Genomic DNA, 26,426 nt, shown 5'->3' on the forward strand with positions numbered 1-26,426 from the left:
ATTCAGGGAGGAGATTCACCCACAATAATATAGAATATTCTCACACATTAGTTGTGTCACACCCTCCAATGTCTTCATCAGGGCATGAGTATTGGTGTGTCAGTGTACGTGTCGTGGACACATTAATAAAGCTGCCATCAGGATGTTGATGGTCCCTCTAGTAAAGGATTATGTTCATGTGGTTGGTCTGCTGTATATCTATACAGGAAAATTAATTTTAGGAATAAGAGTCAATCTTGAGAACCCAGAGCTGGCAGTGATCTGTCCTAGCCGTGTTCACAGCAATTCCTGTGTGGATACCAAACCAAATGCCCACGCTGGCGCCAAACTGAATGCAGTGGATTTTTTGGTAGCCATTCTTACGCAAATACAGAGTCTAGTTGCTTTGGTTTGAGTGCGACTACTATTAGAGAAACCCATGGCAACACTTTCTATGATGTCCTCAGCTTTGAGATTTCACAGTTCCTTAAGTAAAATGGTGTCTAAGAACTATTGGCTGTTTTGTTGGGTATAAATGTAAATTGACTTATTCGTATTTGATACACCCACTGTGAGATACCCAATGCCCTTTAACAAACCACTGTAAGCATGCAGGAGAGTGCAAACTTCGTTTGGATAGACACTGAACAGGAAATGCAATAACCCTAAATGCTCCCCAGGGTCGCAGCTCAGTAATATGTGTTTAAGCCTCAGGAGTCAAGATACGTACCTTGGTTGGGCTTAGCCAACTGCCAACTGTCTGAATGGAACATCAGCATGACATTTACTGAGATCTCTGCATGGATGAGGAGAGGCACCTGTTCAGATAGTATTGTCACTGGACACCTCGATTGCCATCTTTTGCTTATGAGCGAGGATACAAAATCGCTCTTCAATTTGCTCCTCCTCTCTCTTCATAACCCATGGTGGAATGTTCTCTGGTGGTAGCTGTCACTGGGGTTTGTTACACTCTTGGATATGCCAATGTTTTGCTGCCCATGAAACACTTGTGTATAGGGACGTTATAAATGCCATGCCATATCATATATCATGGCGCCCTACATACACTAGTAAAATGGTTAGGTTTGGCACACTTTCCTCTGATTGGTCCTGCTGCTGGGCACTCTTATGTATGTGCGAGAGACCCTCCACATAAGTTGCACTGCAGTTTTGTCAAGCCACTGATTCCAAAACTTAGGATATGGACACGGCCGCCAACCTTACTTCCTGCTTCTTTACTGTGCTGGGTGGGTTCTCACAGCATGTGCACCTTTTACCCATAGCAATTTGCTGTCATCTTTATCTTGAGGAAGCTAGCTTGTGAGATCTGCCCAGATCGATAATACGCTGCAGTGATATGCCTGGCTCGAATAATACTTGATGTCGTAGTTGCACTGAGTAACCCCCAAATGTAATTTTCCTCTACTTTCAGGGTACAAAACATAGCCAGCTGTCTCAGGCGCGTGTGGAAAGCATTGAGGGATTTGCTAGCACTGTGATTCGCCTGTCAAAATTGGACGAGTTTGTAATCAGCATTTACCAATGGGCTGAAGTAGGTGTTCAAAGTGGCCTTGCAGCGTCAAAAGAGCCATCACCTGGACGCAATTGAAAAACAATTATAGAAATTAAGCACACAGTTCCCATATTGCACCATGGGTGGTAGACAAGTAAGAGATATCAAAGTCACACACTGGGGCACCTTGAAACAATGTGAAGGCATATCAGTGTTGACATGCCCGAGCTGCTACTAGTACTTTTGGCAGGAGGGGGGCGGGGGGAGCAGGAGGCAGAGGAGGAAATGGCATTACTCCATCGTACTTGTCTGTCCATGGCTCAGCTACAGCTTCTGCAGATTACTTTAGACACTGGTGTTTCTAGGAGATGGTAGCACAATGCAGCTGTGTCCAGAGTAGCAGCCGTGGGCCCTTCAAAGGTCTGTAGCACTGAGGGCATGGGCCACCTACTTCACACATCAAGAAGTTCTCTCTTTATAATGTTTGTCCTCATGAGCACCCGTCTGGGGCCACTGGTCAACAGGCACGTGTTGTGTCCCAAAGCAAGTGCCATTATAAAAGGGCATATGGAAGATCCCTTGGACGCAGACATGGCAAGCCAGACGGGATCAGCGAGCAGTGCGCACCCTCATCGGCAGTTGCTCGTCACACAGGTAATGTGCTCTCATTCTGTGGTACCACACCCTGCTGGGCTGGGTTGGCCCTCTATTTCCTGTGGTACAGCGTCCTATGCCACAGCATCCCACATCATAACACTGATATCGTTCAATGAGTGAATGGAACAATGGGTTGAGCTCGAAATGCCACTGTGTGAACAGAGAAGCAGAAAGACTAAGGAATCTGGTACAGGTCACTGGATCCCAACTCACTGCGGCCGTTTCACTGCATTTGTTTGCAGTATGTTTATGAAAGTCCAGCCCCCCCATGTCCCCATCAATGCCTCCCCCACTTCTTCCCACAACTACCCCAATATAGAATTTAAAATATACCCCAACACCGAACCCGCCCCTAAAAATGCCTGTGCGGAAACAGCAGTTTCACTAAATGCAGTGAAATGGGCACAGTGGGTTGGGCTAGTACCAGAATAAGTATTTGTGTGGACAGGTTACTGACCATTTTAAGGACAAAGCTGAAACAGTCTAATAACAAGAAGTTTCCCCAATTTAGTAGTCTATTATTTAAGGCAGAAAATAGTAGGTGGGAAGCAAATTCTTCAAAGCAGATTCCTGAACAGTTTTGTTTTAAGTTTACAGGATTTATTCATACAGTTTTAACAGCCCGAGGCGTAAGGTCTGCTAACCAGGCTAATGACTACCAACTTTCTGAAAACGCTCTAGCGACCAGCGTTAAAATTCAACAGGGTGGGGGTGGAGGGGCGAGTTCCACAAGAGTAAAAGAGAGGGCCAGAAGGTAGCTACTGTAGTGACTATCTCTAGTAGTGGAGCTAGAGAAAACACAGGGGTGGGATAAGAATATAGTATGCGCACACACCCGCACTATGGGGTCCGTTGCAGATCCCAATGCACCACTGCTCCTGCAAAGTAGAGCTATATTATTCATCAATGCCCAATGAGGATCCCTTGGCCCCCATTTGCAAGCACCAAAACATGCTTCGACCACTGCCCATATAATGAAACAATAGAAAGAGCAAAATGAGAGAGGTCACACTTGCTTAGAAAAACTATCTGTGTATATATGTACCAGCGGCTTGCAAGAATATAAAGTGATTCAACAATTCCCACGGTTGGCCGTGGGACAGAAACGAATGAAGGCAGGACAAAGGCATGGTTAAAGAGTACCACCAAAGAAATTATTTTCAGTTTTGTGCATTTGGCTTTCGCCAGTCTGGCACTCCAGCTTACTGAATGGAGAGAGTGCCAAATTGATGTTGTTCAATATAACTTTACTAGCCTAATCTCACAGTTTAGCAATTTACATACCAAGTGTGGATATCGGTGTGCCAGCTGGCAATACTGAATCAGCCTTTAATCATTATTAGGTCGATAGTTTGAGTTTGCTCGGTAAAAGAAGCACCTGTTATTTATCACAACAAGGAACAGTAAATGCAAGTGCTACATATAAAACACAACTTTATCGTATTAGCATTATTTTTACCTACAATGGGAAACGAGGTATAAAAAAATCACACCAGTTAAAGAACATGCTTGAACTTTGTGACTTATTTAAAATAAACAATAGATTACAAAAATACAGTATCCATTTGGGCAAGAAAGAACCCAGTAGGATTACCAAAGTGTGGAAATTTCGTTCAGGTTTAGGACACCACGGGCCTCGATGTTACGGTTGCCATCAACGTCTGGGGCACTCTTCGTGTGAATCATGAGAGGAAGTCGAAGGGTATATACTGCATGTCAAGTAAACACCACATCTGAGGTCAAAGAGTGTGAAGGATGAGCGAGCAAAAATAGAACTACAATGAGAAAATGCAGACGCCAAAGATCATTGTTCTGCCCAGGAGCTGGGTGGATGTGCTATAGGGCCTTAAAGACATTAGAAATGGGAGCAGCGTGAGGTGGATGCAAATTTTGTTGCCATGCTTTACTGCACCTCTATTTTACCCGAGGATCAGGGGTTCCGAATGATATGGTGGGCACAAGTGTCTGCTGCAAAGAATTGTAGAACACGTCAACATTCCTTTGCAGGCGTACTCTATTATTCACTAGTCATCTGTCCCAGGGCGGCCCTCCCATGCTGGAGAGTAACTTGGACCTAGATATATTTTGAATGCCTGCTTCAATAAGGGCGTGTCCTCCACAGACAGCAAAGAAGTATTGAGAGCCGGATTCAGACCCTATTTAAACTCTAGGTTTCCCTCCAGTTTACTGCTTTGTGTTCTTGTCCAACTGGCCAACCGGATGAGGTTTCTTGAGGGCTGGATTTGGTTAATTAAGAAAGATTACATCTTCAAATTGTAGTCCATTTAGGATGTATTTTCACATGTAATATATTGTTTTCCCCAGAGCAGCATGTGACAGAGCAGAGTCTATTGTGCAGGAGTGTACATTCCTCACATCCGCCACACCGAAAACTACCTCTCCTTCAGAAAATCCCTCATAACCTGGCTTTTTACTACATCATCCTGAAAACCCCATAAATCCAGAGTATATGTACTGTCTCCCCAGGCAGTGCCGGCTGCGTTTGTGGCGTCACTGACCTTTCTAAACACCTAAACACCAGACTGTGCCGGCTGTATTTGCGGCGGCCCAGACCCCACACACTTTTCATACACCTATCACAACCCTGCCCTCCCTCAAGCGCCACTAGCTGACTCACAGCACTCACATATGTAATGTCACAGGATTGACGAATGGACGCACCAGTCACGTAAAGAAAACAGGCTAATCACAACAATATTAGTAGAAGCACAGTGGTGTGATGGAACCAAATCCACCACCACTGCAATGGTACACTTGACCCATCTAGAAGAATTTGGAAGCACAACCCGTGCGCCTCCTGTGGCGATTAGTTTAGAGCATAGACTGTTGGAGCCGCAAGAACCAACAGAAGAAGCCAAATACCTGAGCGGGCCCCCAAACATCAAAGCACTACCAATGGCAGCAAGGTACATATAATGCACCACTATAACTATAGCCTCAATAAACTGCAGATATTGCAAAATAATGCCCTAAGAACAGCTCTGAACCTAGCCAACAGAGAGCACATAACTAATTGTAGAAGAGACCACCACTAACTTAAAATTAGCAACAGAATATTGCTCAAAACCATTTCACTTACACACAAATGTCTTAATGATGCTGCACCCCCATACCCAGTGAACAGAATAAATAGGAAAACCTCCTTGCGACCGACTAGAGTCACAAACCCCCATTGCCTTGAGATACCAAGACTTAAACTGACCAAAGCTGGAGGGACTAGCTTCCCAGTCCAAGCTGCACAAGCCTGGAATAACCTCCCACTGCACCTCAGAATAAATCAACCGTACACTAGCTTCAGAAGCAAGGCACTAGCTTGGCTCCGATCTGCTGACTCCCAATCACTAGCCAATCACTATATCCAGAGATACCCCTTGATTCAACCGCTATTTATTTTGTATCCCTACCTGTATTTTACTTCTATCATCTTCTCACCTGAAAATACCATTGTAATTATTTTTTTGCTGTACCTATACTATGTTGTAACTAAGCTGAAAGTATTATTTTCTTGTTGCGCCCAGCTACCTACGGGTTTTGGTGCACCCTACTAAATAAATAAAAAAAACAAACAAACTACACTGGTTAAAGGCACAGCTAACCACACACATCAGTATACAGCAATGACTACGACAAAACTTTGTTTCTCTGCCTACCTACACCTGACTACGCTGCAACACCTCTGACAGCACAATGCAGCGTAGACATATGATAAATGTAGGCAGCTGAACACATAGCGAGTCTCTAGCACCGACACCACCCTACTCTTCTCAGCACCCATCCACATGCCTGACCGCATGGGACGCTTTTCTACCAGAGCCTGGCCAGCCCACCTAACCTTTTTCGGCCACATGCACACATGCATCATAAACGTGTCCCACGTCCTCCAACACTCTTGACTTCTGTCCTCCGAGGGCATTCCCACTAACAGCGCATTGAGACTATGATAATGGTAAAATTAGTGCTATACAAAATACAAGTACAATACAAACCCCCACATTGGTTCACTGGACTTATAAACCTCAGGAGCTTGAGCGAATACAGAATAATTAATCTAGAACAAGGATAGGGGTCAAAAGGTAGAGTTTATGGTTGAAACTCTAGAAAATAATTGAATCTTTTACTCTTCAAAGTTTCAGGAAATGTGGTCAAAGTGCCCACCTCGTTAGAATTGTTGGTTTGCAGGTAGCCCAACCCAAGTCTTTTAAATTCATATTTGTGCTCCTGATGTCGGACCTCAATGCCTTGCGCATTTGATTTGTTTGATCCCCAAGAGTTCTTTTTGGTTTCATCATCAAACAACATTTGATGTTCATCACCATTCTTTTATGAACAGTGTTATTCACGAAGGGTGGATGATCAATGATCATGAATGGAAGCTTCAGATCTGGGTGAGCTGCGCGAACAGTCACACATCAATTGAAAAGCTGTACTATTTCCAAAGAATGACTACCGAATGTATTGGAGCATGTCATCAACCTGGACAAAGGATAGGTCTGCATTCAGTTGTAAATCATATGCTGGTGTCACCAGTGTGAAGGTATTTAGAATGGTTGCACCTCTTAAATGTACAGACATTCTGAATCAATAGTTATTTTTTTGTACTCAAACCGCTTCAGTGGAAGGAGTGCCCACAGCTTCATTGACTGCAGGCCCATGCAGCCCAACATCCAAACAGTGATCCTCACAGCTATGCATTCCTCGAATATAGATGCTAGAAGGTGCCACATGATGTATGGAGATCCAAACAGGAACCAGACCGCAGACTACAAGAACGTCATAAACCCTGCAATTGCATGGTTTAGAGAACTCATGGCTTACATGGAGGAAAACCTAGGCATGGTTGAAAACTGAGTATCCATGAAACCAGTCTGGAAAGCATGGATGTAGAGATTTGGGACAAAAAGGTCACCAAGCCATAGTGGAAATCTGCGGCATGGCAACATTCCAAGACATGGTAGACTGGAGAGGAGTGCTTTGGCTGTCAGCTGCAGTTGAGGATGCAGCATTCTGTGAAATTCAGCAGGAAGTCTTGGTCACCCCATGATATAACTGTCTCAGTGGGGTATTTGGCAAGGCTAAAGGTGTGCAAGATTGTTTTCTTCGAAAGTAAGAGGAGCCACTGATCATCTGAAAAGAGTTATAGCAGAGGCTAAGTAAATGCTACTGGACCCTGGTCCTTGGCTGAATAATTTATTATATGTGGGTGATGAGATAGAGTCCTGGCTTGATACTCTCATGGACTGTATGTTTCTACTGATGGCCCTTTAGAGGTTGCGGAAGTGGAGATGGCATCAGAGTTTTAGTTTTCAGTAGGAAAATATCCATGATATGGTGTTATGATAGGTGATCCATGCATTGAAACCATTTTAATTCAAAAGTAGCCTTTTGCTTGGAGTTGTTGCATTGTGATGTGGGATTTTCTTTGTGAGGGATGGCAACCTTAATTATAGGAACACTAAACTGTATTACCTACAACTCACCACCTTTCATAAATGGTGTTTATATATTATTAATCATTTGAGATTGGCGGGTTGTGAGTTTCATATAGTGTGCTAAAAAAGAGGCAGTTCTAAAAAGATTACGCAGTTCTCCAGCATTGGCTTCCTCTTTAGATTAATGTGTTTTGGCCCAGCCTCATGGTTTAGAAGGTTTACCAGACTTAGACAAAAAACAGATGGTGCGCTAAATTCTGGAAAGTCCCCTTCACATGGGTGCTGACAATGTGCTGAATTTATGTTATGCAATTTGCTCCTTGCAGAGGGGACATGTAGCACCTTACTGCCTTCCCAGTGATGACTACTAAACAATTAGGATGTGTCGTACAATAGCCATGTTTTAAGTTTGTGTCTGAATTGTAAATGACTACTGAGGTACAGAGTCAGTAAGTGAGTATTTCCCAGGCAGGCCACCTGAACGATGACAGCTCTGGTGCCCAGATGGCAAGTGGGAAGTATTGGTAGCGTACGATCAGATAATCTATGGGATCTGGACTGACGGTTTGGAATGATTTTGTCACATATGATGAGGGGCCTTTGCCATAAGAAATCTCTGGATGATAAAAAATGACCCACTACTTGATTGCAAGCTTCTGAACTCTCCAGATGACCAGTGCCATGTGGTCTCGCATGTTGGCTTGTGACGGGGGACTTCCAGCAAGATGGCTGACTGGAAGCCCTAACCTGTGGCAGCTCGCCATGCCACCACCGGGTTGTCAACTGCCCATCCGTTAGCCGCTGCTGAGATGTTCTCGCAAGAAACCGTGCCATGGAACATCCAATCACCGCTAGGGGAGCAGACTGGACTTGTTGAAGGTGCGTATGCCATATTGCTTGCGGCATTACGATCACCAGTGCACGGTGGGCGGTGCAAGCACAAACTAATTACCCAGATGCATGATGACCAAAGAAAGCCCTGTGGAGCTGGACTGGACATAGAGAGATGGGGTGGCAGACTAACCTGCCATATACAGGCCTGTCCAAACCTTAGTTTGACCTCACATGGCTTGCTCTAGGAGGAATCTGCTTCCTATGCTGCATTGCAGGGGGGCTGTGAGCGCACGGTTGGTAGATAGTGAGCGGCTGAAGAAAACGTCAACAGCAAAACTCCTTAAGAAAGCCGCCCATTTGCTTCTTTTGCTTTTCCCATTCACAGCACAGTAAAAGAGGGATCTGGAGCTATTTTGTCCACAGGCCTGCAGAGGCCTCTAAAGCGACCACAGACTAATTACTGTTCAACCTTGATGCACCTTTAATAAGCTGGGAGCTCCCCCGGTACATTCATGATAACGGGCGGGTGCAGTCACCTCCTAGGGGCACGGTGTTACAATGTGTGGCGGTTTCTATCCAACTTGAGGCCTGGACACCAGATTTCTTACTAAAACACAGTAAGCTCCTGGGAGCAAATCGATATTTCCATCACACAGTTTTGTCAGGACATGGACATGCTTAAGGGATGCACATCAGACGTGGATGTGCATGCATATCTCCACATTGAAAGAGACCTCAACAGCTATGCATCTATCATCGCAGACCTCCAGACAGCAGTCAAATAACAAGCAGCTAAACTTGGTGATTTAAAGGACCACTTCAGGAAGAACATCATCCACTTGCTGGGTATGCCTGAGGGATTGGACCAGGTGAACAAGGAAGTGTTTCTAGAGGAGTTCAGCCCCACCCTGTTCCAGAACAATGAAGATTTGCATGCAATATAGGTGGCTTAATCATCCAGGTCACCTTCCCAAGGATAATCATGGTTTGTCCGATGCTTTGCGAAGGCAAACTTAAGATTCTGAAGAAGGGGGTCCTTTTATGGCAGCAAAATACCCTTTTAACCTAACTCCAGCCTAGAAACCCAAATTGCAGGAAAACGTTTGATGCGGTTGAAAAGGTTCTCAGGTCGAAAGGGATCCCTTAAGCCCTCTTGAGATCAGCAAGTCCACGCTTAGAGGGGATGGGGAAGAAGCAGTTGTTCGAGGTCCATAACGAGGCAATGCACTATATATAGAAACGCTACCTAAATCTGGTGATTTGTAAAACATTTACACTAAGAGTGGTAGCTGAAATGCGAGTGCCATCATGGATGTCAGATGGCTGGAGGCATTATTGCTCTTCCATAAAGCCTCTGTTTTCCCAACTTCTCCCATCCCTATTCTGGGTGGACAGGCGCTGAGGTGGGAAGAGGAGCTCTCAAAACACAGATTCTGTTATCAGCTATCCACAATCTCCAATTGCATATGTTAATTTTCAGCTAAGGCGTGACCGACACTTCTGTATGGGGTTGTTGGAGACAGGCCTTGTTCTTCCAAGGGGGGAGACCACAATAGGGTATTATTTGGGGGTGGGATTGGTTGGGACAAACGTTCCTGTTGTAGTCCGCCATTAATCTTTTGGCAGCAGCAATTTTGGAGGGCATTGTTCAGAGAAATTCACCTTCAACTTTGTGTTACCTAGTTTTGCTGCAAATTTATTTAGAATGGAAGGGAACCCTTGAGGAGTGATAATCACAGTTGCAAGGCCTGCAACTGATGGATTAATGCAGCAAATGTTGGGGTTAGTTGAGCTGCACGGCTGGGCAGGAAAAGAGTTGGGGAGAGGGGCAGTTTGTTTTCTAAAGGCAGCATACAGGAAGGATTCTGCACTATTGAAATGTGCAAGGGCAAATTGACAGATCACTACCTATTGGGACCACCAGGGGTATCCTGGAAGATATCTGAATACATGATGTGGTTGAACAGCACAAAATATGGACTTATAGGAGGTGACCTATTGGGGTGTGTATGGTGTAGGGGACACACTTAATGTCTAAACACAAGAACTTGGCAAGGAGATGGGTCATCTCTTCTACTCCTTAGTCACTTTGTTGGCGGGGGCACACTAGTATATTTAGGACCAGGCTTCCCCATGCAGGCACAAGGGCCAGTCTTGGATGGCACTGGCAGACAAGTTTTGCTGACTAACGCTCTCTAGCAGAAATATTCTATTACTCTGTACTTATGCTCCCAACATTAACGCAAGTGCCCTTCTAGTATGTTGGCTTCTGTTGTGCGAAACATCTCGAGTATGTCTAGCTTTGAGCAGGAGACTAACTGCAACATAACCTCTAAAGCACTGATAGAGCTAATGAAAGAGTTTGAATGGCTAGAGTTATGAAGACATCATCGCAGTTTCAACGGTGTAGACTCACTTTATTCTACTGCACAACTTTCTCCTGAACAGTTTTTGCATTCATCTAAAGAAGGAATCTATATATTATTACTGAGACAGAGTATCCAGAGAGATCTCTGTCCGACCATGTGCCATCGATGTTAGGTTTGGGAGGAATTGGCTCCCTTGCAGTGGCTGGGTCTGGCGGCTTCCCATTGGTGGAATTTTAGACACTAGTGGGCCTCATTACAAGTCTGGCGGCAGGCACCCTTATTTCCGGACCGCCAGACTACGAGAATACCTGCAGGGGCTGGTGCTCCCGGCAGGTCTGACCTACTAGGAGCATGGGCCCCTGCAGGTATGGTTTCCACTGAAGCACTGGCACTGTTAGCAACGGTGCTGGTGCTTCCGTGACTTACACTTCCTTCCACCTGACATCCCGGGCCATTGGGACTTGTAATATTCCAGTGACACTGGGATATCAGTTGGCAGAAACAGTGTTACGATGTCAGGGGCAACCTTATTGCCGACCTCGGAATGAGGCACCGTGTTCCAATTAAAATGTAATGTGATGAGACAATTAACAGGGGAAATCATGTCAAGAAAATAAAAAATCTTGGATCAAAGGCTGAAGCCTTGCTACCATAGAACATTATAAAACAAAATCATGGATGTGTAGAAATGCATAAACAATGCAGCTGCTACCCATTGCATTAGTACTCACTGTATCATCCTTGTATGGATGAAGGGACGAGTGAAGATAACCAGATTAAATTTGTCACCTTCCACTTAGACACAGATCTCTTCAAGACGAGAAGACATCAACTGATTGTTCCTACCTCAGTGCTAGAGCTTGTAATACCCACATCTCTACAAAATGATTCTGAGATTAAAGGCTTTCTGGTAGAAACAGGCCCACACAAAACGGTTTTAGGGTGTGGCTCCAAAAAATGGTATAAATCTTGAGCAATTTAGTCAGACTACTCAGGGATTAGGTTTGCGAAAGATACGAAGTTGACCAAGCAACACATTATGAATAAGATCTCATTGATGCAGTAATCATTGGCAATCGCAGGTTATAATCAGATTTAAGGGGACAGTCATAGTTGCTATGGTGTGAATCATGCCAAGGCTTTGACACCAGTATATAAAGCAGAATTGTGTTGATTAATTAACTGTGGTTCTTTAATGGTAAAAGGATGTCAGTTCTAGAAGGCAATTTCATATCTCCAATCTGAAAATCCTACTATGGCTATACGCCGGGAATTATAAATGAAGGAAATGGCTTAGTGTACCTCCTTGAACGCCTTCAGTATTTTAAGCTCTGCACCAGTCCGATGAGCAGGTAACTCCATGACTATTAATGAAGGACATTCTACACCAGTAATCTGAAATGTTGCAATGTCATTCACACCAGGACAAAAATTGCTATAGTACTAACATGCACTGTTTCAATCTATTTTTTTTCAAAATCCAATTAACAACAGTGCAATTACATTACAAAACTGGACTGCCACAGCTTCAGTAATGCACAACCACATTTTAACAGACAGCTTCATTCTAATGATATTGCAAGAAATTTGCCAGTATTCCTGTGTAGAATCACAAAGTAAGTAATTCTTAATATACATTCATGCTCTTGGTCGTTTTATTATTTAGCTCTTGCACAAAGCTTTCCATAGATCAGTGCCCAATAAGGAGCCAGAGATGCTGCAAAAGTATGATTGCAAGGTTATTGGACAGCCCATCCGTCTTTGTGCACTTCAAGGAACCCACAGTCTCCCTTGATTCTTTCCTGCTCTTCATTTCACCATGAGAAATCCCCTGCACGGTTTCAGCATCATTCTGAAACTGAAGTTATGGACCTGTCTGAACATCAAATGAGTGGTGGGCTAGGAGGAGGTCACTTTGGCCCATGGTGGTGTGCACTTGGAGGAGTTTAGGCTCATGGGAGATACTCGGATACACTTCTGGGAGAAACAACCAAAGATTCTGCTAACTTCCCTAATCTCCTGACTAATGCTGTCCCAGCGCAGACGACAACATCCCAACTAGCCATTGAGTAAAGCACCTGAGCAAGTTATGAGGACTATTTGAGACGGCTCTCCTCCTGCCAACCAACGTACTAAGGAAGGTAAAAGGGTGTGTTGAGACCTATCTCAAGCAGCCCTTTCTCTGAAGCAAAGCTTTATGGCCTTTCAGAACTATTTGCATGCAGCTTATGATACAAAGTGAAGGCTCCAGAATGCCCCGTCCCCTCATCTGCTTATTCCTACATTGTTTTTTCACACGGGGTACAATTAATCTATTTGAGAGGGTGAAGGACAGTCAGAAAGAGTGAGTGAAAAAGAGGGTGGGAAAGAGGACTTGATAGTGGCAATGTGAGAAAGTGAAATGGCACAAACCTGCCCATCGAGGTGTCAGACTGCCCCCTCCATTAACATGCACACATTTTACATTCCAACACACAATATATATACCAGCTACAACATCCACATATGGCAAATAACCCCCCCTCACAATAGACACATTAGAACACTACAAGTCAACAGCCATCTCACATGCCATATGCCTGGCTACGGATCCTAGCACCACGGCACACAAAGTTTCCAGTCAGACAAACGTCTCCACGCTCTCAATTGCACCCAAAGAAAATGACCCGCAGGCAGAGCTCAGTGTACTTCCAGTCTACAAACTAACACAAATGCAAAGTTTCCTGCATTTGCCCTCTCTACCCATTAACCGAACACCATCAGACCAAAAATGACAGCAGAGCGTTAGAACAACCAGAAACATGACATATTGCACAGTACTTTGTCAGGCTTTACACTGCACAGCTATCTCCCTAAACTGCAGCTACAGCACCTTACAGAGTCACACTTTAGACTGCAAAGCTAGTCCCCTAAATTGCAGCTACTGTATCTTACATGGGCAGGCTTTAGAAAGCCAAGCTATACCCTTAAATATCCCATACCAAAGACCAGTAACTGAAACTACAGCACAACCATCTAAGAGAGTGTAGTCTTTGTTTTCCCTGATGGCACCTATCCCTTCTCTACCGGTTGATACCAAACACTTCTCTCACCCCCTAAACTTGTATCCTTCATTTGTCTAAGACCCTCTTCTTCCTGACTGACTAAAATCTCCTAATATCTTACACTACACACAGAACGCCCCCTTGCACAGCCACTGCAAGGCAAAGCCATTACAACATGAACATTAACCAAGCTATCACTAAGCTCTCCTCTCTAGACCTATCACACTCCCCACATGCCCCCCATGAGCGGCTAAGCAGATCAAGGTACGTAGCCTTTCAGATTTTGGGCTCTCCATTCCGATAACATTCCCAAGTGTTTCCGCGGATTTCACATAAGCAGAACGGCACCATCTAAAACATCACAGATTTTGCATCCACCTCTCCCGCTATCCCACAAACAATACCCCTTCCTCTTTTCATACAGAGCCATGCGCACTGAGGCGAATGTACTGTATTTATTGTTAGTCTGGTGGTGTTGCACTGCTGGTATTAAGATGTAATACATAGAAAGAAGGTTCCTGTTCATTGGCTATAGATCATGTTAGTGTGTTCTTTGGATTGACTAAATTAGACATTCATCAATTAAAAGTATGAAATCAAGAGGTTATTTGTTTGGTGACTTTGAGGAGGTTGTGTCGAAGTGGCAGGTCATCATAACCCTTAGTAAGGAAAAGAACACAAAACCCTTTTAAGCCCATCCACATCTAGGGAGAAAGCAAATATTGTTAAATGTTGATGCTGAAGGATTGCTTTGCATACAACAGGGTAATAAAACCTACACTATCCACAGATGAAGTCAGAGGAGTTTCTGTTCAGGAAAGGTAATGGGCTAGTTGAAGTGAGAGCTGCTCTGTGGAGCACGGTAAATCCAGAGGACATAGCACAACTAATTTGGGAGACGGATACATGCCAGAGGAATCTTTGACGAGGAAGAGCCCTTCACTGCGTGGAAGCAACTAGAGTGAGCATGACTGCGAGATGAGCTCATCCACCTAGCCTATTGAAGAAACTGAATCACAGGGTGAGAGGACAGAAGCAGCTTGCATGCCTAAAAGAGCCCACAATGATTAGTACATTACCAAGGAACTTAGTTTGCTGCAGAGACAATGTAAGTAAGGTCAATTGCACCCAAAGTGAATTGCATTGTGAGAATCGCAGTGTGCTGCCTGAAAAGCAACCAGCAAAAGAATCACAAGTAAAGCAAATTGCAATTTGGGACCTGTAGTTCAGGGTTAGATAAGAGACCAAAGGCACTGTTGATGTCTGGCGAGGCCACATAGATCTTAAGCATTGGTAAGTTGGGAAAAGAACTGCATAGTTATGTGCTTTGACTCTGGGCATGAACACGCAGGCAACCATCTAGGACCCCGTCCATTGTTGGCCCCTCAGCTGAGAAGCCTGATCAAGGTTCTGAAATTATTTTGTCAGGAACAAACACATATAGAGGCACCATCTGGGGCTTGTTCGTTACTGTGATCCCTTGGACATTTCAGTGTTTCACCTCATCATTTCTTTGCCATTCTGTCTCAATGTGTACATTGGCGTTAACCCGGTGAGTGTGGCTTTTTTTTTAGGACCCTCCTAGGCCTAGAAAATCCTTATTTTTAAATAATTTGAGCCCCCCACTCCCCGGCGTCTACACTTATTCCCCAACCCTCTCCTTCTCCTTTCCCCTCCCTCCTCCCACCCACCTCCACCGACTGGACACCGTGGTCCTTCTGTGCCTGGGCTAGCAGCCGGCACCAGCGCGAGCGTGCCACTTCCATCTGGCGTTCACCCAGTGAGTGCAGCTTTTTTTTTAGGACCCTCCTGGGCCTAGAAAATCCATATTTTTAAATATCTTGAGCACCCATGGGCCCGGAGTCCATGCTTGTCCCCGTCCCTCCTCCTGCCTGCCAGCCTGCCCACCCCCCCTGCTTGGACACTGGTCCTTCCATTCCTGGCCTAGCAGCCGGTGCGAGCGCGCCACTTCCATCTGGCGCACATCTGGTGAGTGCAGCTTTTTTAGGACCCTTCTGGGCCTAGAAAAGCCATATTTTTAAATCTCCTGAGCCCCCTCAGCCCCCAGTGTCCATGCTTGTTCCCCGACCCTCTCCTTCTCCCTTCCCCTCCCGCCTCCCACTCCGCCCACCTCCCCTGATTGGACACTGTGGTCCTTCCGTGCCTGGACTAGCAGCCGGCACCAGGGCGAGCGCGCCATTTCCATCTGGCGTTGACCTGGTGAGTGCAGCTTTTTTTTTAAGACCCTCCTAAGGCTAGGAAATCCATATTTTTAAATATCCTGAGCCCCACCAGGCCCCGGCGTCCACGCTTGTTCCCCAGCCCTCTCTTTCTCCCTTCCCCTACTGCATCCCAGCCCACCCACCTCCCCTGATAGGCCTTTTTTTCCTCCTCTTAACTGACCCTCCCTGGGCAGCCCCTGTGGCTAAGGGACCCAAGGTAAAGGGCGGCTCCCACAGTGGCGGCTCCTAATAGTGTCTGCAGGTGTCAGCAGGGGAAGCCAGTGGCAGTCATCAACCATCAGCAACTAGTAAGGTAGGAGTGGCCCAGGTTAGGAATAGAGCAATCACTCTACCCTGAAACCCTGCAACATAGCAACCTTACCTACACTAGAATAATTGTGCTGTCCGCTGTATTTTAATTTGCACTGTGAACCTAGGCCTTTCTCCCACTATACAGGACTCTCAGACTCAGCTGTTTTGTCTCAAGCTGTTAAACTACATTTTATAGTAGTGCTGTCTTCAGCTTTGCCTTCTTAGCAAAGCATTCATCCAGCAAGTTGTTCTACCATTGTCTAGTCTGCTTGCCCTCCCTCCCTGTGAAAATACTTGGATTGTCTTCCTTCTTCGATCTTAAACGTGTCCACTTTACGAAATGAAGTTGGAATGCAATGATTGCCTGATGGGTGTAATCAAGGGGACTGAATTGCTTGTGTGAGGTTTGCATAGGTCATAGTTGTGTATTTTATTTAGCAAACATGTACACCTCCTATTTAACATCCAATACCAGTGAACGTGCTTTACAAGGCACTTGTATATGCTTTATAAATAAAAGCATATGCATGGATGCTCAATTAACTTTTTTTTTTTAGACGATGATGTCTTAATGTAGATACTTTTGACTTACGATGTACATGACATAGCCACAGAATCTACTTTGTAAGGGCACTTGACAAGGTTTGACGTGGCATGCAAGGCTTAGTTTACAAAAGATCTACAGCTATTAGAATGGCATCCCTAAAACAGGGAAGAAGGATGAGCCAGGCTTTAAACCAGCCAACAGCTTTTTAAACCTCAGAAGACTAGGCCTGTTCTAATAGATGGAAACAGAAGACTTGATAGGTTACATCCTTCCTATAGTGTCCAACTAAACAGTGTGGAGGCATAATGCATCAAAGTGGGTAGAAAATGAATAGAACAATTTTGCTGGCAATCAATGCAGTCTTAACTGGGTCAGGGATTTATGTTCAGAATATGACTTTACAACTAAGAGTCCTACGTTCTATTCTGGAATAACCCCCTGCCTTGACGCTCTGGACTTGGAACCTTTGAGTCAAATCCAGCAAGCATTTGCAAAGTTAACAGTTTTGGCTTTGCGTAGCGACGGGATGGGCTTTTGCCAGGCACTACCATAAAAGTATATAAAATGGCAAGGGCAGGGAAATGTTGGGAGTTGTTGGGAGTACCAGGGCATATGTTGGCAATGCCTGGCAAATGCATATCTAAGGCTTATTGAAAAAAAGCCAGCATCGTTGGCATTGTTAATGCTTGTTTTTACCAGGATTTCAATGCATGGAACAGATCTGAAAACACATTTATTGCTTAAAAATCAAGTGGCTGAAAACCAAGTAGGTTAGGTAATTTTTAATTGCACAAGGAGCGAATTTACAGCTGCAATTAAGCCATTATCTTTCAGAGCTAGCTTGTAAAGATCCCAGAATGGTGATATTTAGGGGGGGCAGGAGCAGATAGTGGGTGTGAATGGCCAAAGGGATTAGCTTGGACATTGGACTTTTACACACCAATTGACAGCCCAACACCCACAATCAGTGTTGTCCCCACTCGCATCTAATCTCCCCATCTACACTTAGTCAACAGTTTTGGCTTTATAATGAATATCAGAGTGCCCTTAGGCTTGTATAACTAAAAATTACTGTACCTGAGCAGAATATCGGACAGGAAACTGTATCCTTGGCATATCCTAAAATCGTCCAGTAGTGACTGTGAAACATTACTAGAATCCTTCAGGAAACAAGAAATCGTTGCAAACATCTGAACCATTTCCAAAGGCAAGAGGTCTCCGGACTCCCGCATGTTCTGAACACAAGTAGCTAAACATTCTTTTTCTGCAAGACACAAGACATTAGTTTAAAAAACGTGTAAAACAACAAGTACTAATGGAAGTTAGGAAGGATGCGTTTAGTCATAATGAAAAGAACAACATAACAAACCCATCCTGTCAAACGTTTTACCAACAAATTCCTGATGCCCCTAGGACTAGTATGGGGTCAGGCGAAGATCAGTAAAAACCGGAAAACAAAAAACAATGAGGGAAAGGGAAGAGTGGGGGAACGGGCAAGGAGTAAAACGGGAGAGTAGTACAACAATATATGTTTATGTGTCCCCTAGCCCCCAAAGGTTGGGAAAGGCAAACCGAGACAAAAAGCAGGTCGTCAGAACGTAGCCTTTTTGACAAGAAAAAAGCAGAAATGTGCCCTTATGAAAAGGGAAACTATGTAAAAGACACCAGCACGTCTTTTTCTTGCTTCTCATGCACCCTTGCCTACGAGGCATACGTTGGCTTGGTTTTATATCCCAACGTTAAGTGGATTTTGTCTTCCAGCTACAGCGCCGAGCAAGTTGTCAAATTTACATTTGTTGTGTCTTAATTTCTTCATAAGAGGGACCACAATGGTAAAGAATGAGGTTCTGCTAAATGATAACCAACATATGAACATTTTCAGTGAACATAAAATAGGGCAATTACCAAAAACTGTTCACAACATACATACCATGAATGTATTTTAATACATTGAGAGTAAGGCCGTGACGTGATATGGTCATGAGTACTTCCCCTGCACTTTTCCTCCATGGCATGTTGTACGGAGGGCACCAGGAGGTAATCGCACTGAAAAGTAATTGCAGGTCATCCTTCTGTGCCAGCTCCTCAGCCGGTGACACGAAAGAACAGAGTTTCACTAATATCTGAAACAACAAGAACGTTTTGATAACTAAAGAGAACTGAAGGCAGGCACTGTGCATCTAAGAAAGCCGAGTAATTAGACTTGTAGATTCAGTGTTCGATCTCACACAGTTACATTTTTATTTCACGTAAACAACCCAAAGGAAAAGCAGGATTTCCCCCTGAAAGGAATCCAAGGGCGTCCTCACTTCTTTCCCCAATATATGCTCTGCCCGGGTGGCTAGGGAAAGGCCATCGCTCTGGGATCCGGACCCTGGGGATGGATATGCGTGGGAGGATCACCTGGGTGGAGGAGACTTGGAATAGGGATGAGGCACCCTTAGTTAAGACATGGCATCCTCCATTTCCCCAAGCCTTTATAGGCTATTGTCAATCCTCTCTCTAATTTTCCCCTAAAACATTCCCCAATAGATGCTAGTTTGGTGCAGGGACGAGGAAGAGACCAACTTGTACTGCAAAAATGAAGTCAGCTGTGGAAGCAGCTCTACGGACTGCTGGACGAGAGCAGACCTCTCCTGGAAGGCGGCGTGGCAGACTAAGTGCTCAAGGACCCCTGGAAGAGGCAGAGTGATGCAAAGTGTATGCAGCGCGAAGCAAGTCTAAGGGACGCTGGTGGCTTGAAGCGATCCACGGAAAGGGAGCCGCCATGACCAGGTGAAGCCTTAGCATTAGGCGCAGGAAAAGCATCGGAGGCAGGAGCGAAGCCGCAGAGAGCCACTGGGGAGACGGAGCAAGGCGCTGCACGAGCGAGAAAGCTTGTGGAGGCTGGAAGCCTCGCTGTAACGTAGTAAGCACACACCGTTGAGTCAACCGACACAGGAAGATACCGGGATGGCAGGGGAACAAGCAAAACTTGTGAAACCCTTAACAAAATCTTAACTAAATGAAACTAGGTACTTTTTGAATGCCAAACCAAATGAAAATGAAAGCCAACACTTTCTGAATACCAATCTGATAGAAAACAGTTATGTGGAATTTCCTAATATACAGAACTGTCATTTAAGAGCGAACAAGCATTGAAAAACAAGCATTAGCAAGAGCCACGAGAATATAAGGAACTATATAACCTGCGTGAACAAGCATTGGCAAGAGCCAGGAGAGTATGTGAACATGCAAACAGTAATGGTGGCAAAACAAGCAAAGATAAAGCATCCTGAGGATGTGACATGTGAATGAAGCAAGCCCTACTGTAGAACGGAAACAGTAGCAACAGCAACGTGCATGTGAAGCAGCAAGTAAGGTGTGTCGGTTGCATGACCTGTAATAGGTGGACCATGTGGTCCGACAACTTTGCCTAGAACGAATACACCCATCTATGGAAAAGCCATTGAAAGCACAGTCAAAGAAGCTTGTGTTTGAATAGTAAGGAACTCTTGTGTGATCTGAAATTAAGGAACTGAATGATATGAAATTGGTGAAAGGTAACCAAATCAAAAGAGTTGGGAAGTGTCCCAAGGAATGGTGTTGTTTTGGAAAGCTGAAAGGCTTGAACTCTTGCAGAAGAAAAAAACTGGACACTTTTTATTGTGAAACTTGACGTCCATCTTCCGATAACTTCTGAAGCAGTAGTGGTGGTCTGCAGAATCAGAGAAACCGGAGAAGTGTTGCCTTGTCGTAACTCAGGAGCACATTCCAAAAACGTCGGCAGGAGGAGTAGTATGAAGAGCAAAACGTTTGCATGGTGCAAGTTGAAGATCGTCACCATATCTCTGGAAAATATGACAGAACAGTAGTACCATCTGGGAATAGAAGTTGAAGTTCCTAGATGAAACAAGCCGTGTAACAAGCCATCTACTGGAACTTGAAGTCCAGATGCCACTGGACCAAGAAACTGAACACCAATCTACAAGATGTTGTAAATAACATCCAAGTTCCAACCCAAATGTAAGCAAAAGACTAACCGAACTGTGGCCAGAGATCAGGCAAACCTGCAGGACATTGTGTACTTGTAACATTTCAAAAATCTCTATACCTATTCACCATGAAGAGTAAGCCACATCCACTGCTAAAGCATAAAAACGAAACTAACAAACAAGGGACCATAACACAGCCATGCTATACTCTCCCTCTGCTCAACTGCACATATCTGAGTGTCCCACATTGTATCCAACGCTAAACATACTTGGTTATCTCTAGTCCGAGAAATCAAAACTGATCTAAGAAATGCCTGGACTCCAAGATTGTGCAGCACATAACCAAGATGTCTGCCAATAACAGCACTATGGAAGAATATGCAAACCTTGTGTATACACACAAAATATTTATCAGTCAAACAATAAAAAACAGAATTCCAAACGCAAGAGACCCGCAACAGGATCCTTTAATTGCACCCAATCCATCAGAATTTAAAATGCGAACACAAATTCTCTGTGTAAAATTGGGTTTAATTTGTCCTTAGTGGAGTGTTCTACCAGAGCCATGGACAACGCTAGACCAGCTTATTGTGTTTCTACAAAGATGTCCTGTGGTCGGGGGGCGTGGCTTGGCGGCCATGCGAGCGTGAGCTAGTCTTGGAGAGCTCCCACTCGATCCGGAGACAGATCCTGGAAAAGGCCGTAAACAGAAGGAAAACGACAGGGAAAAAGTTGGGGAAGGCATCGGAAAGCCCAGAGAACACGCAGAAGAAAGTTCGAAGAAAATCGGTGACGGAGAAGGCGGAAACGGAGAGTGCGAGATACGCGGTACCACCACGCAAAATGGCGGGCGCGTCTCGCTGAAAAGGCCGCTCGCCACGGAGAAGAAAGCGGGTGCAGGAGGAAGGAAGACGGGACCTGTGGGCGCCGCTGGCGGACAACCAGCCCAGTGAAGACCACCGAGCCGCCCGGGAGAAGGAAGAAGACCGAGATACGCGCTGCAGCGCTGTGCCGAGACAGACGGAGGAGGCGTGAACGCCCACAGACCGTAGCACAGGCCGCGGCAGAGCGTGAAGAGACCAGGCGGGCAGCACCGACGTCGGAGGCCTGGAGGGCGCGGCGCCCCCCCCTGACAGTCAGCAAGGGGGGCCGGAGGTGAGGACGCCGAGGACCCCAGCCGGACACCCCCTGGAGGATTGCCCCCCCCCCCCCGACAGTAGGCACGGGTGGCAGAGCCCGAGCAGAGGCTGGTAGTCGGGGCACCGGGAGTCACAGCCGGGGAAAAGAAGAGAGACCCTGAGGCCAGAGGACGAAGGGGGCGAACGGAGCGTTGGACATTCCCTTGAAGAGGTGCCTGGGCTCACAGCGGACGCAACGGATGGTGATACGCCCGTGACAGGCCCCCAGCGGAGACACATACTGGGACGGCGACGGACAGCAGGGCCACACCAGAGAGGTTGGTCGAACGCCCGACCCCGGGCACGCCCTGGGGATCATAGGATATACGTGGGAGGACACAGCCCACTCAAACAGTCTTGACAGAGACCCTGGAAGCGCCACGAACCACACAACGGGCGGGCCTACTCCCACACACACCTGCACGGAAGAAACGGCCAGGGGCACACCACCCCACGGAAGACGGGTTGAGACCATCCGCACAAGAGGAAGACCACAGTAAAGACCCCAGCCCAACGCAACAACAATAGGCTACCATTACGAAACCGCAGGAGCAGGACCCGTATACTAGCATACAGCAACCGGAACCAACATGCCAGACAAACCAAGAGGTGGCAAGGGGAGGCAGACGGTCATGGAGTCATTTGCCCGCAAGAATGAAGATCAGCAGGCCGAGGTGGCTGAAATGGACACGGCAACGTCACAAGTGGCGCACTGAGAGATCAAACAGGTGGAAGGAAGTATCCTGGAGGCCATAGAAGCACTGAAGACTTCGATAGAAGGCAAGCTGGATGCAGTAATCGTAGACGTGGGGCTGCTTCGGCAAGACACGAGAAACCTGGCGGAGAGAGTGACAACGGTAGAACAACAGGTACAGAGCAATACAGCGGATATGACCACCTCCCAATCACAAATGTCAGAGGCACTGGAACGCATCAGTACGCTAGAACGCAGAGCCGAAGACGAGGAAAGCAGGGCCAGGCGCAACAATGTATGTATAGTGGGGCTGCCGGAGGGGGAGGAAGGCAGAGATCCCACGGACTACATCGAGAACTTACTGATCCAGGCGGTGGGAGCCGGGACCCTGTCTCAGGGTTTCGTTGTGGAGAGGGCGCATAGAGCATTAACTAAGAAACCACGCCCGGGGGCACCACCGAGGCCTATGCTCGCAAAGATCATGAACTTTAAAGACAGGGAAAAAATCCTGGCGTTCTCAAGAGATGGTGGAGTCATAACCCGGAATGGAGCCAGGATAACCATCTACCCGGACTATACGGCTCACGTGCAGAGGCAGAGAGCTCAGTTCTGGCCGACCAAAGACCGCCTTCGGGCTGCGGGTGTGAAGTGCATGCTACTATACCCGGCTAAGCTCAAAGTGCTACATAACGGAAGGACACAGATCTTTGAGACCACAGCGGACGCCCAACTGTGGATGGACCAACAAGGGTTCCCGCAGCCGGAGGGGGGGAACAGACGGAACAGAGAGGTGCCCCGACACGGCAGGGAAGGAGATTGAAGACGGAACGCAAGACCCAGGCGGCCGGCAAAACTGGGCGAGACAAAATCTGAGGAACACCGCAGCGAGCCTCACTGCAACTAACTTAAAGACAAAACAGGTAGAAGACACAAGGATACTCCCTGTGGAAGAGTGAAAGAGCAGGATAACCAACAGCTCACGAGTTCAAGGCCTAAACCAAAGAATTATACTGGGAGTACAAGACTTCTGGAACTGGACCGCCAAGACCCACAGTAAGAACCCCAAGCAGAGACAATGTTTATGGTGCCAGTTCTAAGGCACCACGCCGCGACAAGTGCGCCTGAGGGACAGAAGGCGGCACCTGGAGAGCGGTGGGGCCCGAGCAGGGGGAGGGAGGCTGGGCGTTTTTTGTTGTTGTTGTTTCTAGTTACAGTTGTTAGGAGGCTAAGTTGGCAGGGTGAAGGCATGAGGGAAGAAGGACATGGCAGACAAAGAAACCACAGCGAAGGCACGGAAGGTGGACGCGCGGGGCAGACCCCGGGCGCCAAGGGGCAGCGAAGCGCACTGAAGGAAAACACCAATAAAAAACCGGATCCGAGAACCGCAAGAACAGCTAAACCCCGGGGAAACGCAGGAGAAGGAGGACGTGTGAACGACACAAAGTGTCACAGGAGAGACGCGGGACGAGGACCCCCGGAAGAGGCACGCCAAGAGGACGTGAAAGTATACAGGCCCATGGGATGGAGGGGGCCACTAACGCCTGCCCCACAAGAACCGAGATGACCTAAACATTGTCACATGGAACGTTAGAGGGCTAAATGCATACGTCAAGAGGCTGAGGGTCTACACCTGGTTAAATAAAACGAGAGCCCACGTTGCAATGCTGCAAGAAACCCACCTGACGGTCGGAAAACAAACCAAGGTGGCTAAGAAATGGGGAGGTCAGATGTACAGCTCAACGTACTCTAACTACGCAAGGGGGGTGATAACTTGGATCGCTCCGAGCACCCCATTCCAGCTCATCAACCAGGAAAAAGAAACTGAGGGTAGGGTCCTGATTGTCCACGGAATGCTGGAAAACCGGGAGGTGTGCCTGGTGAACACCTATGCCCCCAATCATGATGCAACAGCCTTCTTTGAGTCGCTCACGCCCCGGCTGGCCCCCTACAGGAATGCTACGATCATCTGGGCTGGAGACCACAACTGCACATTGGAACCCCGACTAGACAGGTCGGACGACAAGCATAGACGACCAGCGCCACCAGCACGGAGGTTACGGAAAATACTGGATCAGCTGGAACTGGAAGACATCTGGAGGAAGGTACATGAGGGGGAAAGGGGATACACACATTACAGTGCTCCGCATGGGACATTCACGCGGATTGATTACCTTTTCACGGGAAGGGAAACACTAGGCGAATTCACTGGGGCACATATACATGCACGAACCCTGTCTGATCACGCCCCCCTGGGAGTCACATGGCCACACACACACACAGGGGGGGCCCCCACGCCCACTTGGAAACTAAGGGCAGAAGCACTGCTGGACGGGGAATTCCAGGAACATATCCAAAGCACGATAGAAGACTACTTTGAGCATAACTCGGGTAGCGTGGACAGCACGGTGACAATCTGGGAGGCCCTCAAGGTGGTGGTCAGAGGTGCGGCAATGGGGAAGACGGGAGGACTCAGGAGGGAAACCCTAACACAACTGGATGCGTTAGAAAGGAAGATCGAGAGGGCCGAGAAACGGGCGGGGGAGAACGGAGGAGAGCAGGATGATCTCACCACCCTGCGGCAACAGTGCATGGTGACCTGGGAAAGATTAGGGCGCCTAGATTATGGGAAGTACATACAGAGGCTGCACGCAGAGGGGGATAAGCCCGGCAGGCTCCTGGCCTGGCTAACCAAACAGGAGGCCAAGCGGGAACCAATTAATGCAATCCGGAATAGTCAAGGGTAGGTGGTGAGGTCCCAGGAGGACGTAAACGAGGTGTTCTCGCAATTTTACGAGAAGCTGTACACAGAGGTCCAAGAGTGGGAGGAGGGGGACCTGGAGGATGCCTTCGCGTAAATCAGGCTCCCGCAACTCACTGAGGAGCAGGCCCAAATGCTGGATGCTCCCCTCACAGTGGAGGAACTGGCGGAAGTAATCACTCAACTGCCGACAGGGAAGACCCCGGGGCCGGATGGGCTACCGAGGGAATTCTATAAGAAGTACAGAGACAGCTTAGCCCCTAGATTGCTGGAAACATTGGAGGAGGCATATGAGACGGGGAGGCTCCCAAATAGCATGTCGGAATCCATTATAGTGCCAATACTTAAACCAGGGAAACCACCCCTCGAGTGCGGGTCTTATAGACCAATTTCCCTGATAAACCAGGACTCTAAGATCCTGACAGCGGCATTAGCTAACCGGCTCAAGAGAGTGATACCCACCCTGATCCACACGGACCAGACAGGGTATGTACCTGAACGGAACACGACATGGAATGTCCGGAGACTCCATTACGTCATTGATAGCACTAACCAAGTAGAGGGGGAGTGCGCAGTAGCTTCACTAGATGCGATAAAAGCGTTTGATTCGGTGAGCTGGGACTGGCTTTTCGGAGCACTCGCCCGCTTTGGGATAGGGCAGGGGTTCCTTAGATGGATAAAGTTGCTCTACAAAGACCCGAGAGCAAGGGTCAAGACGGGTAGGCTTGTCTCCGGGGAATGGAGGATAGGGCGAGGTACGAAACAAGGGTGCCCGCTGTCACCAATGTTATATATTCTAGCTTTGGAGCCATTCGCGGCCTTCCTAAGAACGGATTATATGGATACGGGCATAGCGATTGACGGGGTGACACACCAGATATCGATCTACGCAGAC

At 46.8% G+C, this 26,426-nt stretch overlaps 1 protein-coding gene across 5 annotated transcripts in view; it reads right to left on the minus strand.

The window, feature by feature from the left end:
- The window catches only part of WDFY3 (WD repeat and FYVE domain containing 3), a 2,538,776-nt gene that overhangs the window by 2,016,166 nt on the left and 496,184 nt on the right, over positions 1–26,426 (minus strand). For all 5 annotated transcript variants that reach the window (XM_069630405.1, XM_069630406.1, XM_069630403.1 and 2 more), the window contains 2 exons: positions 18,858–19,050; positions 18,005–18,191 (listed from right to left, as the gene is read on the minus strand). In XM_069630405.1, the coding sequence (XP_069486506.1) occupies positions 18,005–18,191; positions 18,858–19,050 (380 nt within the window). The remainder of the gene's footprint in view (positions 1–18,004; positions 18,192–18,857; positions 19,051–26,426) is intronic.

This window comes from Ambystoma mexicanum, chromosome 6q (assembly GCF_040938575.1).
Source record: "Ambystoma mexicanum isolate Mex_15411 chromosome 6q, UKY_AmexF1_1, whole genome shotgun sequence".
Lineage (NCBI taxonomy): Eukaryota > Metazoa > Chordata > Amphibia > Caudata > Ambystomatidae > Ambystoma > Ambystoma mexicanum.